We start from the raw sequence: 16848 nt of genomic DNA, 5'->3' as shown, positions 1-16848 counted from the left end.
TATTTATTTAAAACACTCTTACTTTGTAGCCTAGGCTAGTCTTGAACTCACAGTCCTCCATGGTCTTCTGAGTGCTAGGAAACAGGTGTGCACCACTATATGCACCCTTTTTTTTTGATTTTTGAGACAGGGTTTCTCTGTGTAGTTTTGTTGCCTGTCCTGGAACTCACTCAGTAACCCAGGCTGGCCTCGAACTCACAGAGGTTTGCCTGCCTCTGCCTCCTGAGTGCTGAGATTAAAGATGTGTGCCACCACTGCCCGGCTATATGCACCTTTGATAGTAGTGTCTTAATGGTTTTCCTTTATTTCTTGATTTTCATGTTTATTTTCCACCCTTCTGCCAACCTTTATTTTAGTTTAATTTTGCTAGTACTCACCATGTAGACCAAACTGGCCTTGAACTCTTAGTGATACCTTTGTTTGAACTTTTTGAGTGCTGGCATTACAGGCATGAGGCACCAGACCTGGCTTTGACCCTCTTGATTGGGTTAGCAGATGGTTTATTTGATTAAACTTATTCCTTAGTTTTATGGCTTTGATCTTCCAGTTCATGCTTACCCTTGACCTTATTAAGTCTCTCTGATATCCTTCAATCAATTTTATTCTTTGTCTTTTCTTTTTTAAAACAAGTTGAAAATTAGTTTCTTTTTGGTCATTGCCTTTTATTTCAGGTCTTTTCTATTTTTAAAAATTTTCTGTATATAGATGTTTTGCCTGCATGTATGCTTGTTCACCCCTTGCTTGCCTGGTGTGCGCAGGGGCCAGAAGAGGAAGTCAGATTCCCAGGAACAGCAGTTACAGACTGTTGTGAGTCACCATGTAGGTACTGGGAATTGAACCCAGGTCCTCTGGGAGAGCAGCCAGTGCTTTTTTTTCCCCCTGAGACAGGGTTTCTCTGTGTAGCTTTGTGCCTTTCCTGGAACTCGCTTTGGAGACCAGGCTGGCCTAGAACTCACAGAGATCCACCTGCCTCTGCCTCCTGAGTGCTGGGATTAAAGGCTTGCGCCACCACTGCCCGGCTACAGCCAGTGCTCTTAACTGCTGAGCCATCTCTCCAGCTGCTCTATTTCTGTTCTTAAGGCTTAAGGCTGGCTGATTAGTGCTTTAGCTGCTGATACGTGTATTTGACCTTTACCTCCATCTTTCCTGGAAGATGTTTATTCTTTTATGGATTAAGGTTAGCTTGAGAATGTTGAAACTTCCATTGTAGGTTATTACGTATATTAGTTATCTTCAGTTTTGTTGAATGATTGCAGAATGTTCTCTAGGTTCTTTGAGTTACTGATGTTTGTTGTTGTGTGTGTGGTCATTTCTAGTGAGTGTTCCTTGAGTAGAAGAAAGAAGGCTAGTCTCTCTTCTCTAATTACAGAATTATATATGCCATATTGTTATTTAGGCTTTTTGTACCTTGTTAAAATTCACTTGATTTGTTGTTAATCAAACGAGAGAAGTTAAAGTCTTCTAACATGGTTCTATTTTTCCACATATCTTAGTTTTTGTCATATGGTTGTTAATGTGATCCTTGATGCTTACTAACTGTCATGTCCTCATGGAGAGTTGTAGCTTTTAGCATTGCTACTTATTGCTTTTTGGTCTGGATTCAGCCTTATTTGATCTTGAGATCCAGTTCCCTCTCTTTTTGTTTGCATTCTTATTTCCAGTTTCTCTGAATTACTTTGCTTTAAATATTTCTCTAAATGTAAAGTTGGTTTTGCTTTGTAACAATTGTTTTTATTTATATGGTGGTTTTAGCCTGAAGATACTTATTGGTATAAATGAATAGCTCTGTCATATAAAATGGTCAGCATGTGTAATTTTTTTCCCTTTTGTTTTTAATGCCTTAGTTTTTCTGTCACATAATTTATTACTTTATTTGACCATATTATTTTAATTAATACTTAAGTTTGAATTTTGATTTCATTTGTTATAATTATTATTTCATTTCTGTAATTTTTAAAGATTATTTTATGTATTTTGTTTATATGCAATGTGCTTGGTACCCTCAGAGGTCAGATGAGGGTGTCAGATCCTCTGAAACTGGAGTTAAGGGTGGTTGTGAGCCACTGTGTGGGTGCTGGAAATGGAACCTGAATTCTTTGCAAGAGCATCTAGCCCCCATTTCCTTTCTTTAGACTAAATCTTCCTTTGTCCAATTATGGTCACTGCCTGCTAGCCACATGGATGTCTTGAGCAGTTGAAATGTGGCTAGAGTGGCTAAGAAACTTAATTGACTTAATTGAAATTTAAAGCAGACTTGATACTTGATTTAGTTTTTTTTTTTTTATTGTGTTGTGTGTGGGCATTCACATGCATGTGGGTATATGGTGTGGAGGCCAAAGGAGCTCGCTTTCCTTCCTTATGAATTGTCTGCTTTGTTCTTGGAGACTTTTTTTTTTCAAGATAGGGTTTCTCCATGTAGTTTTGGTGCCTTTCCTGGATCTTGCTCTGTAGACCAGACTGGCCTCAAACTCACAGAGATCCACCTGGCTCTGCCTCCAGAGTGCTGGGGTTAAAGGTATGTGCCATCACACCTGGTTCAATATAGCTCTTAAATGTTTTGTTCTGTTTTCTTTTTCTGTAAAGTCTCTGTATTTTGGATTAATGTATTATCTGAATGGCTGTTAATATTATGGTGGTTCTTATACCATTTGTACAACCCTTCAGTTCTGTCCCTTAAATATTGTTTCTTTGAGTCAATAATTCTCTTAGTGATTTTGCCTAATGATTTTTTTGTCTTCTGATTAAGAAAAGGCCAACTTGGACTATTATGCAGTAATTAAAGGTACATTCTGAATGTTGAATGAGTTGGTAGGAAACAGTTTATATTTTCATTAGGACTTGTTTTTCATCTATAGCCTCACTCTATTTCTGGTCCTCTCATCAGCCACCTTTGTCCCCTTTCTGCACACTTACTTCCTATTTGTTTATTTCCCAGTTACATTTACACAGCCTTACTTATAATAAAGGTATTTTGGTTCTTTTTCTCTTTACTTACTCATCTTAACTCCTCCCTTTCCAGAGTGGATGCTTGCTCCTTTGTAACTTCCTGGCTTCCTCAGCTCAGTTTCCTCTGCACAGTGAGCGTGGGAGCTCCATAAATGGCATGGAGGTCATTACACATTACGTCACTTGTATATAACTTCTTCACATAAAAATACAGCGCCTCCCAAAGAAAACCACCAGAAAGCTTACTGTTGTGCAGACCTCCTGGCTTTTCACAGAACTGCATGCTTTGATATCCACCCTCAACACACTGGCTCTGTGGATAGCCAGCCAGCGGCTCTGTGGATAGCCAGCCAGCGGCAGCCAGTTCCCTTGTTCTTGCTGTTCTTGAGGTTTAAGGGCCTGGCTGCCTTGCGTTTTGCTTTTGAAAGTATTTTAAGACTCTGTTACCCACTGAGATGTTGACTTTAGTGCCAAATGCCTGCTCTCTGCAAACTCAGGTTTTTAAGTCATCTTGCTCTTGGCAGCTTGATTACCAGTGGACAGAACAGTGATTTCATTCCTGGAAAAGTTGAATGGGTTTATTCAAAGATTGTGTTAAGAAAGGGGGAAACAATCTCATCCTTCTTTTTGAGTATGTTTATTCTGCTCCTTTACGTGTGTGCAACAGATTTTTTCTGTAAGTAGAAAAGGTCCAATGCTGTGAATGATTGCCAAGAATTAGACCAACCTGTTTAGATTCAGAAGCCAACTTCTTCTTTGAAGAAGACATAGTTTCACTTGCTGACCTTGTTGATGTCTGGGTGGTTTCCTCCTATTAAGCTTTTGGGAAATTGATCAGACTGTTGGCAAGATTTGGGAAACATTACCTTTGTTGCTGGATGAAATTATAAAACATAACCACTTTCCTTTTTCTTTATATTGTATGTGCATTAAATTATTTTGCTTTAGTGATAATTCTGTTTCAGAATTGGGTAAATCTTTTTGTGAAATACATTTGTCTAATAATGTCTCTGATCAGAGCCTGTTTTTTTCTCATTGTTTTTTAATTAGTAGATGTTTAAGAGTATCTTTAGATTCACAGCAAATTCTGCAAATACAGCAAGTATGGGGAGTCCCCTTGTATCTCCCAAACACACAGCCTCTGCTGCCTTCAAAACCCTGAGGAGCTGCCTGTATCCAATGTTACAACTAATAGACCATCATCATCACCCAAAGCCCATTGTTTACACTAGAAATCGTTCTTTGTGTTTACTCTGAGTTGTGACAGCCCTTGGTTTTCCAAATAAAGCTTTTCTAGAGCATAGCTATGCTCATTTGTTACATGCAGTCTGTACCTTTGGTTTCCTCCACTATAGCAGAGTTGTTGCCAGAGACTGTATGTAAGGTCTTTAAAACAAGTTTGACAGTCCCTGGTCTAAGGCAGTTCAGTTCCCTCTTTAAGGAGTGAGCAGTATTGCTCTTCAGCTGCATTTAAGTGATAACACTGTTTGTCCTGTCTCCTGCTAACACTCAGCCTGCCTTATCTGGAATGTGACTTGTTGAGTGGCCCAGACTTTTCCAGATAATCTGGTAGTTTACTTATGGAGTGTCTTGTTTCTGAATAGGATTTCCATATGAATGGCTTTGAAAGATTTTATAGGTTTAATTTACAAAACTGTCAGTAAAATTTAAGTGTACTTGTTTCTCTGCAGGGTTGCCAAAATGAGGTTTTGTGATTTTAATTGTAACGCTTAACATAGGAACTACAAGGTTTTTTACCTGATTGGGTATATTGCCTGCATTTTTGTTCTGCATAAAGTGTCTTTCAACATTCAGTAACTGGAATCTGGGTTTTCAGTCATTTGCATGAATTCCTTATATGTTTTTGTGTTGGTAGTCAGTGAAGAATATGTTGACTAGCACAGTATCAAAAATATACCACTGAGACTATGGGTGGGCCGCCTGGTAGTCTCAGGCTTTCCATCTTTGCCATGTAAATTGGCATTGAAACTAGCATTGAAGTATCTTTTTATATGCTGGTAGGGCTAATTTTCTTTTATATTTCTTTTCCTGGCAGAACTGAGTTTGGTCATGGCCCGTGTTAGGTATCCTTTGTATCTCTTGTCTTTCCAAGGCAGGGTTTCTCTGTGTAGCCCTGGCTGTTCTGGAACTCACTCTGTAGACCATGCTGGCCCCCAACTCACAGAGATCTTCCTGCCCCTGCCTTCTGAGTTCTGGGATTAAAGGTGGGTGTGCCACCATGCCAAGCTCCTTCATAGCTCTTAATGAGAATCCTGGTCTTGATCATCGGTTCATCTTCTCTCTAAGGTTGTACCTTGTGCCATAATGAATGACATAAAATTGTAGTAAACAATTATGCCACGCAGGTGAATATTGATATATTCTTTCTAATTGAACACTTTGGATTCTAACCCAAAGGTGCTTTCTTTCTAGGAACGATGATTTTATTTTCATTCTTAGACTTGATCTGGGATTCTCCCTTAACGTTTGCTTTACACCTGTGATGTCTTGTTTCTTATTCCTGCTTGGAGGTCAGTATACAATAGCCTCACTGTTGGGAATAAATGACCAATTCTTCTACATTGTCCCACATCATGAAGTTTAATACTGTCTCATGTGGTGCTAGTCAGAAAACAATAGGGCCCTTTGAATTTGTGGCATACCTGTCTTTCTCCAACAACTGTTATGTTTTGATAGATACAAGCATACACAAGTTCCTGTGTGAGTGTAGGGATTACAGAGATGTGCCACCATACCCTCAGGCTTCTATCTGAATTTTTCTTGGATATGCTCTAGTAACAGAGAATGTTTCCTCAAGTTGGTAGCAGGTATTTCTTGATACCTGACTGGTTTTATACTGGTTGAGTTTATTTTTTTTCCTGATTCTGCCAGTTAAATAGAAAATGAAGTGGTCATTGTTCTGTTACTGTTCCTGTACTTGTCACATAATGTACTGAAAGGAGATAACTTTTTGGAGTAAGTTGCCTCACACTGAATCCCCTATCCCCTAGAAATTGTCCTGCCTGGATGCTCCCCGTCTTTGGTGCTGTTTACACATTGTAGCCATCTGGCCAGTGTACTCCATCTTTCTGTTTTAAGTCTGAGCTTGGCTTCACTGAAACAATTTCAGTAGGAAGTTAAAGTAGACTTCATATGGCAACTGAAAAAGATTCAATAGACGCCACTAGCATTGGTATAGACTACTTACCCAACCTTGGTGTAAAATGTGGCACCATTTGATTTGATTCTCACATCAGCTGTACCCACTTTACAAATTAGGAAACTGAAATTCTGAGCAGATAAGAATATCATTGCAGTAGGGGTAGAGCTGGGTTTCTGCTCACCTAGTCTTCCTACCACTTCTTTACAGCTTGGACTGGTGGTGCTGGATTGGGCATGAGGGAAAATGGGGGAACCTTCAACAAGTGCATGGTCATCACTTGTCACACATTAAGAAAATCAGCCGTGCTCATTGTAAATTATGGCTTGTTTTCTTAACGAATTTGTTCAGCTTTTAAACTCTCCATTTACAATCATCTAAAAGAGAAAGGGGAGAAAAGAGGCATGCAGACTGGAGGTTTCTGGGGTCAGTTTTCTATGAGGCTGGAAAAAAAAAGCTCAAACATGAAGATAAAGACTAAAATGTATAGGTAGCTAGAATGCTTTTGAATGCTTAATGGCTACCGTTTGAGCCTGAGGAGTTCTTTGATTTGCTTTTCCTTGTTTAGTTGTACATGATTAGATACTATTCTGTGGTTCATGGTTCCTAGTCACAGCTGCTCAGGAGAATCAACCTGGGGCACCTTTAAACTGATGAGCCTAAGCCACTTAGTCTCTGAGAGTAGTGTCTGTCTAGGAGCAGGTACTTTTGAGTTAAATGAGTGCTTACAGTGGGCTCCGGGAGGTAAAAACCACAGGGTCAGAGCTCGTTAAGTTCTTGCTCAAGCCCAGGAGTTTAAAAAATAACTTTAGGGGACAGAGCCCATGGGAGGCTGAAGGTTACTTAAGCCGCTGTGGAGTCTTGTCAGCAGAGTTGATTATTTGGAGTTTGGAATGAAACAGGAATTGAAAAGCATTAGAAAATTGCTAAGGATAGTCAACTTCCTTCGAGGTGCTCATATATAAATGAGAAGTTAGAACAAATACATTCTTAAATAAAAATTGTGAATCTATAAAATGTGTGACTTTATAATATTTTTCTGCTGCCCCTGCCTCTTTTTTAAAGGTTTTAAAATAAAGGTTCTTTTCTAGGAATGTGTGAGGTATTCATCCCATTGCCCGTTATTTAGAGTGTGATCAGAGATGTTCTGGATGTTGAAGACACACAGAAGAACACATATGGACGTGTGCACTTAAGTCACTTAGACCTTCTTTCTTTGACTGTTTCCTTTCTTCCCAGGTTTGTCTCAGAATTTCCATTAGTCGGCAAGCTGAGTGTGCGCTATAATTGGAAACTGTAAGGAAACAAGCTTAAATCTTCCTCTTTTAGATTCAGTGGAAACTTGAGCTTAAAGACCATTTATAGCAGTGGTTTTCAACCTTCCTAACTCTGTAACCCTTTAATGCAGTTCTCATGTTGTGGTGAACCCCAACCATGAAATGATTTTCATTGCTACTTCAAAACTGTGATTTTGCTACTGTTAATGAATCGTAATGTAAATATCTGTGTTTCCTTATGGTCTTAGGTGACCCCAGTGAAAGGGTTGTTTGACCCCAAAGGAGTTGTGACCCACAGGTTGAGAAACACTGATCTCTAGCCTCCCCTGTGCTATGAATGAGATGGTAGAAGCCCTTAGTAATGAAGGGATTGTCTTAATCTTCAGCCAGTCATTGACATAACATCTTGGCCACCTCTCTCAAAGGAAACCAGAAATTTTTTTTTTCCCTAGGAGGGCAAGTGAACTTACATTTTTGTACACTCCGTCAGACACAATAGTGGACAGGTTTAGCTATGATTTTCAACATCATATGAAGTAGATATTTCCATTTCTTATATGAAGCCTAGATGGTTTATATTTCTTACCTAAGCAAACTTAGGGGCAAAACTCATGGATAAAATGAAGGTAAATTGAACTTTTAAATTTTAAACCTTTGCTGTTTTTTAATGCTGGGTGGTGGTGGCACACCCCTTTAATCCCAGAGGCAGACGGATCTCTGAGGCCAGCCTGGTCTACAGAGTGAGTTCCAGAACAGCCAAGGCTACACAGAGAAACCTTGTCTCGAAAAATAAAATAACAACAGAACCCCCGCAAATCTCTGCTTTTTCAGTTGAACATAATATGCCATTTCTCCAGTGTAATTCTTTATAGCAAACGTTGTCTCTATAGACAATGTAGTTTTCTTTACATTTGTTCTGATAAACAATGAGAAAGTGGACTAATTCTAAGAGTGTCTTTGTTTTATCATTTCAGAACTGTCAGGTTAGTGCCTACTACATTTTCTTACATTGAAAGAGTTTATTGAATTGTCTATGGAAATAGGAGAAACAGTATGTAGATACACATTCAGGTCTTAATTTTGGGTATCTGCCAGAAGTATGGACTTGGGAGAACTGCTTAATCCTACCACACATAATGCCCTTTTCAACAAAATAGAAATGATAGCATTTAATTATTAGATTGCTTTATTGATGTGTGCCATACAAGGTATTGCATATAGTAGGTACTCAGTAAACATTGCTTATGGGTTTATCATAAATTGGTGGCACATTTTCTACATGAAACTACTTTCTAGCTAAGAATAAAAGGTATGTAGGAAACTCTTAACCTTGAATTTTTTTATTTCAAGTTTGTGGGCTAAAGGTCTGCTGTACCAACTGATCATTTCCCAAGCAACAGAGGTAGCACGTTAAGGTTATTTGTGCTATCAATTATGACTGGCTTTGAACTCCCTTTATTCACTGTGGTCATTCACTAAACATTTTGCCTCAGTGAACCTCAGAAATGGGTATCATGTGGCCTTTACCTAACTATTCCTGCCTCCTGTACTCACAATTTTTGCCTGTACTCAACAAGGCATCCTTGTACTCACCAATTTATTGTTAGGACTCTAGATCTATAGTCTTCGAGAATTATATTGATGTGGGTTTGTGGTGGCATTGGCTACCTAATGATTGTTACGTGACTCTAGCTCAATGTTTCTCAACCTATGGGTCACTATCCCTTTGAGGGGGTCCAACAACCCTTTTACAGGGGTCACGACCTATGTCCATCAGAAAACACAGACATTTACATTACGATTCATAACAGTAGCAGAATTACAGTTATGAAGTAGCAGTGAAATAATTTTATGGTTGGGAGTCACCACACCATGAAGAACTGTATTAAAGAGTCACAATGTTAAGAAGGTTGAGAATCACTAGCGTGCAGCGCATCACAGCTCTGTTAAGTTCTGTATACATCTGTACTTCTTGCTCTCTGATCTGATGCACCATGTTGCCTTATTGTCACTGTATTGTTCAGAAGTGTGGTTACTAAGTCATCTGATAGTTCTGTATTTGTGTGCGCATGTGTGTCCATGGGTGTGGAGACCAGAAGGCCAGAAGCCAACTTCGGGTGCCCCTGCCTCCCCATTGCTTGGATTTCAAGAGTGTGTTACTATGTTCCAGTTTAGATTAAAGTCTTACAAATGCAGCTAGAGAAAAGAAGTCAGAGAGCTACCATAAATTATGTTCTGCTCAAATGTATTCAATTTAACATGATTAACGGGAAAAACACATTCCAAACTCCAGCATGTACTTGAGAGTGTTATTAAAAAAGCAACCTATCGCTGGGCGGTGGTGGCGCACGCCTTTGATCCCAGCACTCGGGAGGCAGAGCCAGGTGGATCTCTGTGAGTTTGAGGCCAGCCTGGGCTACCAAGTGAGTCCCAGGAAAGGCGCAAAGCTACACAGAGAAACCCTGTCCCGAAAAACCAAAAAAAAAAAAAAAAAAAAAAAAGCAACCTATCTAGACGGGCAGGATCATTTGGTTGGATTTTCAGGCCTCGCTACTACTTTTCCCTTTTATTGTTCTCCTTTTCCACTCACTTCCCCACTCCTGCTCTTTTCTAATCAGCCACACCAAGTGTTATGGCTGAAAGCTGGCTGAAGATAGCTTTCAAGTAATCCACACAGGAAACTGTATTTTAGAGGGCACTGATTGCTGTTCGTGGTGAGACAGGTCATGGAAGATGTCCTCAACCCTCTTTTATTATAACAACTTATTAGGCCACTTCATTAACAGAAACAATAATCATTTTCTATCTCCTGTAAATTAATTGAAAAGAGAGTTAAAGACATCAGCCACCATGGAAAAATCTTGTCTGTGAACTCCTGCTCTCAGGTAGCTAGACAGATACTTCTGGTTAGCTCTTGAGTCCTCCACAAGGAGGACTCCCCAAAGGAAACTGAAAGGCATTGTAATTTCTGTGCCTCGTCTTCTCAGGTCTTCGTGACTATAGAGCTGTACGGAAGGAACCACGCAAACCATAGGGCTCTTCACATGAATAGTTCTCTCCAACTTTGCCGTGGAAGGACAGAATATAAAACACAAAGAGACAGGCTAGAGCTGAGTGGGAGAGTGTATGCAGAACCCTAGCTTTTAACCCCCGGGGCTGAAAGCAGACAGAAACAAGAGAATCCAAGGATCCTGAAACCAGGGGGAAACAAACACCCCTGGGAATGTATTACAGCTAGTGACTTACTTACACTTGCTCAGTCAGAATTTTCCAAGCTCCTCACTGCTTCCTCTTTGTCATCTTCTAAATAGATACTAAGAAAAATGTTAACTGGTAATAGCAAATGAGAGGAAGCATATAGAGAAATGTAGACTAAAACTAGAAAATAAAAATCAAGGAATGTAGAGAAGCCAAGTAAGTGGGAGAGGGAGGAATGTGGTCAGATAATGGGAACGAATAGCTGGAAATAACAAGTACAAACAACCCTTTTGAGAGGACAGTTATTAAAAACCGAGGTTTTTTTGATATGTTTATTATAAAAATGGTTGCAAGAACTCCTTGAGTTAAGCTAAGTATTCAACATCTAGGATAAGAAACCTTTAATGTATATGAGGAAAGCCACAGAAAAGTTGTAAAAATCAGGCATTTATTTTTAGGCTCACTAATTAGTGAACTAACTAAAAAGACTTATGCTTCTGTTTAAGCTGATGTATAATTAAGGTAGCTAAGTACAAAGAATTTGTTCTTGAAGCTAAATTAGAATGTAGGAGGAAAAACTTGGGATTTTTAAGCTATTCTGCATTTAAAAATACAAATTTCAAAGCACGATCACATCTTCCAAAACGTCATTGAGAAGCTATAATGGGCAAGGTGCTGTGATAGGTGATATGGGAATATCAAGACTATTTATCTCCACGGGTTTGTAACAGTCTGATAGTCCGGTTCCACCAGTCAAGTATTGTCTGAAAACAGATTCTCTTAGATCGTGCCTAAAGGTTGAGTTTTCTAGAGAGTACTGATTTAACTGGTATTCCATGTAGGACTTGGATATTAAAATAGTAAATGGTAGGAAGACTGAATGGAATGGTTTTTAAAGTGATGTAGAGTTGTCAGATAGGCTGAGGATCTCACCAGTCTAGAATACAGTCATGCTCTGAGAACTGACGGTGCATATAGCAGACAATTTGATGTTGCTGGCCATGGCTTGATCATCACCAAGCATTACTGGTTGCTATTTAATGAACTCTACTTCTAAGATTAAGGAATATGTCAGTGTTCAGTGGTGAACACTAAACCTCTGTGAAGAAGGTGCTATTATTTATGGGTGGTTAAAATGAGATATAGAGGGGTAGAAAAGTCTGAGTGCTTAAGATTCAGACCCAGATCTAGCTCCAGTACCAGATCTTATTACTGCTGTTCTGTAGAGCCACACAGTTTTATCTGAATCATGAGGTTCAAAACTTATGAAAGAAGAATTTCATCTGGCCTGTAAAAATCCAGATTTATAGTTTAACTTAGTAGCTCCAATGAGATTAACTATGGCAATACCAGCATTTTAGTGCATTTAAAATTAAATTATATGGATCAATAGGAATAATGTATATTTGAAGCAAAACTACCAGAATCTCCTCTAGAATGTAGTTGTTGGATGCTTATTTCTGGAGTATTGCATCCCTTCCCCGCTTACGTAGGATGGATATTTAAGGACTAATATATGCATCAGAGCACTAAGGGGCAAGTGAAAGAATCATCCATTAAAGATTTACCTTCAGTATACTCACTTAGAATGAAGGAAATGATTTCAGACCAATCTTGATTCTCACTTGTTTGAATATGGAAATGGGATCCAGGTTGATGAGAAAGAAAAGATCCATCACAGATGACTTTCAATAGCGGGTACTTTTGTTTCAAGCTTTCTTTTCTAGAAAGGAAAGGGAAAAAACAGAAAGCGAGTGAAAGCATTAGAAAATATTGTGTGGCTGGGCAGTGGTGGTTCATACCTTTAATCCCAGCACTGGGGAGGCAGAGGCAGGCAGATCTCTGTGAGTTCAAGGCCAGCCTGGTCTACAGAACGAGTTCCAGGACAGCCAGAGCTACACAGAGAAACCCTGTCTTGAAAAAACAAACACAGAAAAGAAAAGAAAATGTGTGTAAATCCCTCAGATGCTGCCTTTTTTATATAGGAAAAAATAGAGTTTGGAGGGGGCTGGTCTTGGCTCATTCCAGAGCAGCTTCCAGGGAGTGTGGAGCATCAAGGAGGCCTAGCATTAGCAGGGAGAGGGGATAGACTCATAATTATCAGAGAGTGGAGGACCAGGGTCATGTGTTGTTACATGGTCAAAGTCTGCCCCCTGCCTTACAGATTTGGGCAGCTAAAGTTCAGAAACATGGCAAAGCTTAGCAAATGTTTCACAACTGGGGCCAGAGGGTATTTGTGTTCCCCAAACTTACATCCTTTATTTCACATCTGTCCCCAGCCATACGTTTGTAGGGCTAGGGAACTGCTGGGGCTACAGGACAGTTGGGAAGAGGGCCCAGGTTTCCTCTTGTAGGTGGCCAGGTGCCTTTTCTCTCACCCTACCCTGTTTATATGAATGCACAACCAGCTCCAGAAGATTCCCTGACCATGTCTTTTCTGTTACTTTTTTATTTTTATCTGATATGTAGTAATCTGTTTCTATTAATCATATTAATGGAGTAGCATATAATGTTAACATCAGGTTAAACATATTTGTCTCCTTCAACATTTGCTCCTTTCTCCTGACAGACTTTCAAAAGCCTTCTCATGTTTTGAAATGGATGGTGCATAGTTGTTAGACATACTGTACCGCATTACACTTGAGCTTAGCAGCCCCCGATAAAATCCCACTCCATCTCTACTGTCCCCAACCCTGGGAACTCTCATTCTAGTCTCAGTGTCTGCTGTCCACACTGGAGGGAGTTCACATGCTACTCGATCGCTGTGCCTGCCTTACCTCACTGACCTGTATGATAGGGTGTTTCCGTCTTGGACGTGTCATAGTGCATCATTCACCTGGGAGGACATTGTAAGCTATTTCTTTTCAGCCATAATACTGCGTGGCTTAGAGTCCCTCATTTGGAATCACAGAGCTTCTGCTTCCAGGGTGGCAGAGCTGTGTGTTTCCTAAAGAAACATTGGAAGCAAACTCTTAGCAAATGGTTGGCACACAATAGGAACATTTACAGAATGAATGGCTCATGGTGCCTCCCCGAAAACCCCTATGAGCAGGAGTACATTTATATGTGGGACTGTTTCTGTACTTGGCCATTTCCCCACAGTGTCTATTTGAAAACACTCAAATTCTATCCCAGGTCAGTTTTATATTGTGGCCAGTAACACTAAGTACATATTTGTGTTAAGAAAAAAAAAATTTTAAGTTGCCTCTTAGAATAAATGTTCCTTTTCTCTTCTAATTAAGTGGTTTTCTTAAACTTGCTATTTCACAGAATAAAAATTTAACTAGATACTGTTATATTACTTTATTTTCTTTTCCTTACCAGTAGTAATTCTGTTAACATGAGAGCATTTTATGTCTCTGGATGTTAATTTTATGGAATTTTTTCACCTCTTAATAGGTAGAGATAATGCATGTGAAAAAACTTCATACATGTTTCTGCGCAAGGAGCTTCCTGTTCGACTGGCTAACACAATGAGAGAAGTTAATCTTTTGCCGGATAATTTGTTGAACCGCCCTTCGGTTGGATTAGTTCAGAGTTGGTAAGTGAATGTTGTGATTGCTCTACAATGCGTGGAACATTTTGGCATTGGAACCACTTTCCACAGAAGTCTTTCTGGGAATGAGTCATTCAGGATACCTAAGTTTTCCTTGCATCTAAACACTTTTAACTATTCATTTAAAAACTGGCCTGGTGGTGGTGGCACACAACTGTAATCCCAGCACTTGGGAGGCAGAGACAGGTGGCCAGCCTGTGAGGCCAGCCTGGGCTACAAAGCAAGTTCCAGGACAGCTGGAGCTGTTATACAGAGAAACCCTGTTCCAAGAACAAAAATAGTTTCATTTTAAAACCGTTTAATGAAATTATCTTAAACCATAAGTTTAATGAAATTATCTTAAGCCATAAGATGATAAGATGCTTCCTTAACTTTTCACTTTTTCTCTTGTTATAAACATGGTTGCTTCATTGACAAAAATTAGGGAATAATATAAAAGAATGGCAATGCAGTGGCCAGGTATCAGTGAACCCACTTTCATTAAAAAAAATGAAGCAGTGTCTCATGTATCCCAGACTGGCCTTGAATTCAATTTGTAGCCTAGGTGACCTTGCATTTCTGATCCTCTTGCCTCCCGAGGCTTGGGATCACACACGTGTGTCACCATGTCCGGTTACTGGGGATTGAAGCACAGCTTTGGCCACAGAGCACCAGGCAAGCACTCCATCAGTTCAGCTCCATGACTAACCCATTTGCTGTCCTTTGGCTAGGGAGATGTTTTCTACTTTCAGTAAGTCTCAGCCTTGCCTCTTTTGTTTTTGTTTTAAAGATCTATGATGGAGATGAGTGAACAGTCAAATCATTTACAGGGGAACCTCACATGGAAATGGTATCAGTTCCATGCTTTGCTGCATCTGCTGTATGAATGATCTTAAAGTTAAAACAAAGTTAAATCAGTTCTAGCTCTGGTTATAAGGCATGTATTCTCGAACAGAAGGAGTAGAGTTTGTGATGACTTTCCTCCCTAGGTGAGATCACTGAGTGGGTAGGAGGCTGTAAGAAAAGATGTTGTGTTTTTAGACAGGGGTTTGCATGTTTGGTCTACTCTGCTATAAAAGCATCGTGGAAGTGTCTGGAGAAAGCTGGAGGACTGTAGGGACCAGGTGGTGTACACATTGCTAATCGGGAGCAGTGTTGTGAGGACAAAAAAGGGGCAGAAAATGCAGCCTCCGATCCTGTTCTGTTCCTTTATGGGTGGGTGGAACTGCCTGCTGGTGCAGAGGAGCAGGAGAGCATCATAAGAAAACGTCCTGAGCTGGAAAACTAGAGAGTGTGTGGGGCCTTGCTTCTGATAGAGAATGGCCATTCAGCGGCATTCCTCTAGAATATGAAGTTCTTCTGAGAAGCACTGTTTTTTGCTATGCACTTGCATGGCTTAGGGATTGACCTAACTCAGGTGATGGGGAGTGAAGAAAATGATAGACTGTACACATTCAGAAAAGCCAGACTCAAGTAAGCTGTGCATTCTGATGGAGTTGCATCGATGTCACTGAAGAGGTGGATTTGTTGTATACAGCTGAATAAGGAGTTTAGCTCAAGTTGAGCTGTTCTAGGTAGGGGATCTCTGTAGGGGAACAGTCTCAGGGTGTAAATATCTGGGAGGAAGAAACTTCAGTGGACATTTTCTGTACATACTGTCAACATCTACATGTTGACCAGGGGATGACTCTACCATTCCCATGAATCCAAGGCATTGGCATCCTTGACATGGCCATGCTCATGTCAACAACATGCATTCACTCAGGACTTCATCTGATACTTACACGTTCACTGGGGACTTCCTCCATTACTCACAATTTTAGATGGTCTTATAGGTTCACTGTCTAACCCCATTTCCAGAAAAGCAGCAAGAAGCTCTTGACTATGAGGTTTATAGTTCTCAGGAAAGATCAGAGAAACTATGACTATGGATTTGATACCATAGTTGCCTTCTGCTCTGGACTCTTGGCCTGTTTTAGAGAGGGAAGGAGCAACAAATGCTTGTTTGTGTGAGACTTCTTTATCGCTTCAAGACCATCATTGGAAATTTTGCTGTAGAAAGTGTAAGTCACTGTCAGGGACCACTATGTTGAAGATCCTAGGTATGCAAGGTCAAGTACTTTGATCTAGTAAGTGGTAGCAATTCATTGCTTATGTAGCAGTTACTTCAGGAACTTCAAAGTGAATTACTGTCTCTGAAATGTTTTCCAACATTAACCAATTTTCCAGACACCAGCTGAGTGTTCAGCAACTCTGTTCAATCCTGACACTGAGTATGTAAAGTCAGCATAGAGCCCACAGTTTAAGGGCTCAGTTCCCCAAGACTGACACCACACCTCAGATGCCATGTGCGTGCTTTTGACTGACTGACTGGACATTGAGTTTCCATGACCCCCTTGTGAGGTTTATAATTTGCTCAAGTGGATTATAGAACTCAGGAAGTCACTTTTTTATGTTTACAGGTAGACTGTAAAAGATACCATTCAGAAACAGCAAAGATGGTAGAAATATATTGGACAAGATGCAGGTGTAGCTTTGTAGCATCTGTACCCCCTTTGAGTGTGCTCTGTTAGCGCCTCCAGGTGTTCAACACAAGGACTTCAGAATCTTCTAATTCAGGCGTGTTTAGAGAGTTTCATTTTCAGGCCTCATGCCTCCACAGAGGTTGGGGATTGGATCAAAAGTTACAGCTCCCCAGTCACTTGCTCATTGTTTTGATCAGGATCATGTTG

General features: G+C 40.0%; 1 protein-coding gene across 2 annotated transcripts in view; it reads left to right on the top strand.

Moving 5' to 3' along the window:
• Positions 1–16848, top strand: part of Pdk3 (pyruvate dehydrogenase kinase 3) — a 60088-nt gene that overhangs the window by 3884 nt on the left and 39356 nt on the right. For both annotated transcript variants that reach the window (XM_028881675.2, XM_028881676.2), the window contains exon 2: positions 13981–14122. In XM_028881675.2, the coding sequence (XP_028737508.1) occupies positions 13981–14122 (142 nt within the window). The remainder of the gene's footprint in view (positions 1–13980; positions 14123–16848) is intronic.

The sequence above is a fragment of the Peromyscus leucopus genome, chromosome X, assembly GCF_004664715.2.
Source record: "Peromyscus leucopus breed LL Stock chromosome X, UCI_PerLeu_2.1, whole genome shotgun sequence".
Classification (NCBI taxonomy): domain Eukaryota; kingdom Metazoa; phylum Chordata; class Mammalia; order Rodentia; family Cricetidae; genus Peromyscus; species Peromyscus leucopus.
Note: the sequence above shows the minus strand (reverse complement) of the source record. Positions and strands in the feature narration are given on the sequence as shown.